General features: G+C 66.4%; 1 protein-coding gene across 1 annotated transcript in view; it reads right to left on the minus strand.

Moving 5' to 3' along the window:
- Positions 1-240: 240 nt before the first annotated feature.
- The window catches only part of EMH_0038750 (uncharacterized protein), a gene marked incomplete at both ends in the record, with an annotated part of 10474 nt that continues 9825 nt past the window's right edge, over positions 241-889 (minus strand). Inside the window, 2 exons of the mRNA XM_013495326.1 lie at positions 241-308; positions 515-813. Coding sequence (XP_013350780.1) covers positions 241-308; positions 515-813 — 367 coding nt within the window. The remainder of the gene's footprint in view (positions 309-514; positions 814-889) is intronic.

Below are 889 nucleotides of genomic sequence, written 5' to 3' on the forward strand. Positions count from 1 at the left end.
CCCCCCTGTCTCTCTTCTTTATTTCTTCTTGCAGCCGCCAGCGCCTCACGCGCCTGCTCGGCCAGTACCCTGTAATCCAAAGGGTACTGCATCCCAGCCTCTCCGGGGGCCCCCATGGGGGCCCCCCTGGGGGTCCCCAGGGGGGCCCCCGTTCCTGGAGGGGCCCCTGAAGAGGGGCCCCCCATGGGGCCCCCAATGGGGCCCCCTATGGGGGCCCCCTGGGTAAGATGCGCCGAAGGGTCAAACCAAAGGGGCCCCCTTGCAGGGGGCGAGGGCCTCCGAAGGGGGCGGGGGGCCCCCGGGGGCCCCTGGGAAGAGGGGTAGGTGGGGGGCCCCCCTGATAGATAAGAGCAAGAAGGGGGCCCCTCTCCTTCTGTGTCAGTTGAGCGGCAACTGTGCAGCATTATATTTTCATCATCAGGGGGCCCCTGGGGGCCCCCTACTGGGTCTTGTATATCCCTGTGTAGGGGCCCCCGGGGGGCCCCCCTCAAGCGAGTACCCTCTCGTACCATACTGCGAGGGGCCCCTAAGACTGCTGCTGCTGCAGCTGTGGGGGCCCCCGCAGCTTCAGCAGTAACCAGAGGCTCCTGCATCTGCTGCTGCTCAAGGGGGCCCCTGCTGCTACCCCTAGGGGTCAGGGGGCCCCCATAGGGGGGCCCCCTAGGGGTATAGGGGCCCCCCGAAACGAGGTGAGAGAGAAAACCATTGAAGTCTAGAGGCAACGCCAGGGCCCCCAAGAGGGCATGGGGGGCCCCCTGCTTCAGCGCGCACATCTCCGTATACACCTGAGATATATGCTCGCGGATTTCTTTCCTGTAGGCAGCAGCAGCAGCTGGGGCCCCCCTCACCTGGTTGCTGCTAGGGCCTCAGCCAAGAAGGAGTACTGGGC

Source organism: Eimeria mitis, genomic scaffold (assembly GCF_000499745.2).
Source record: "Eimeria mitis Houghton genomic scaffold, Emh_scaff1521, whole genome shotgun sequence".
NCBI classification, from domain to species: Eukaryota; Apicomplexa; class Conoidasida; order Eucoccidiorida; family Eimeriidae; genus Eimeria; species Eimeria mitis.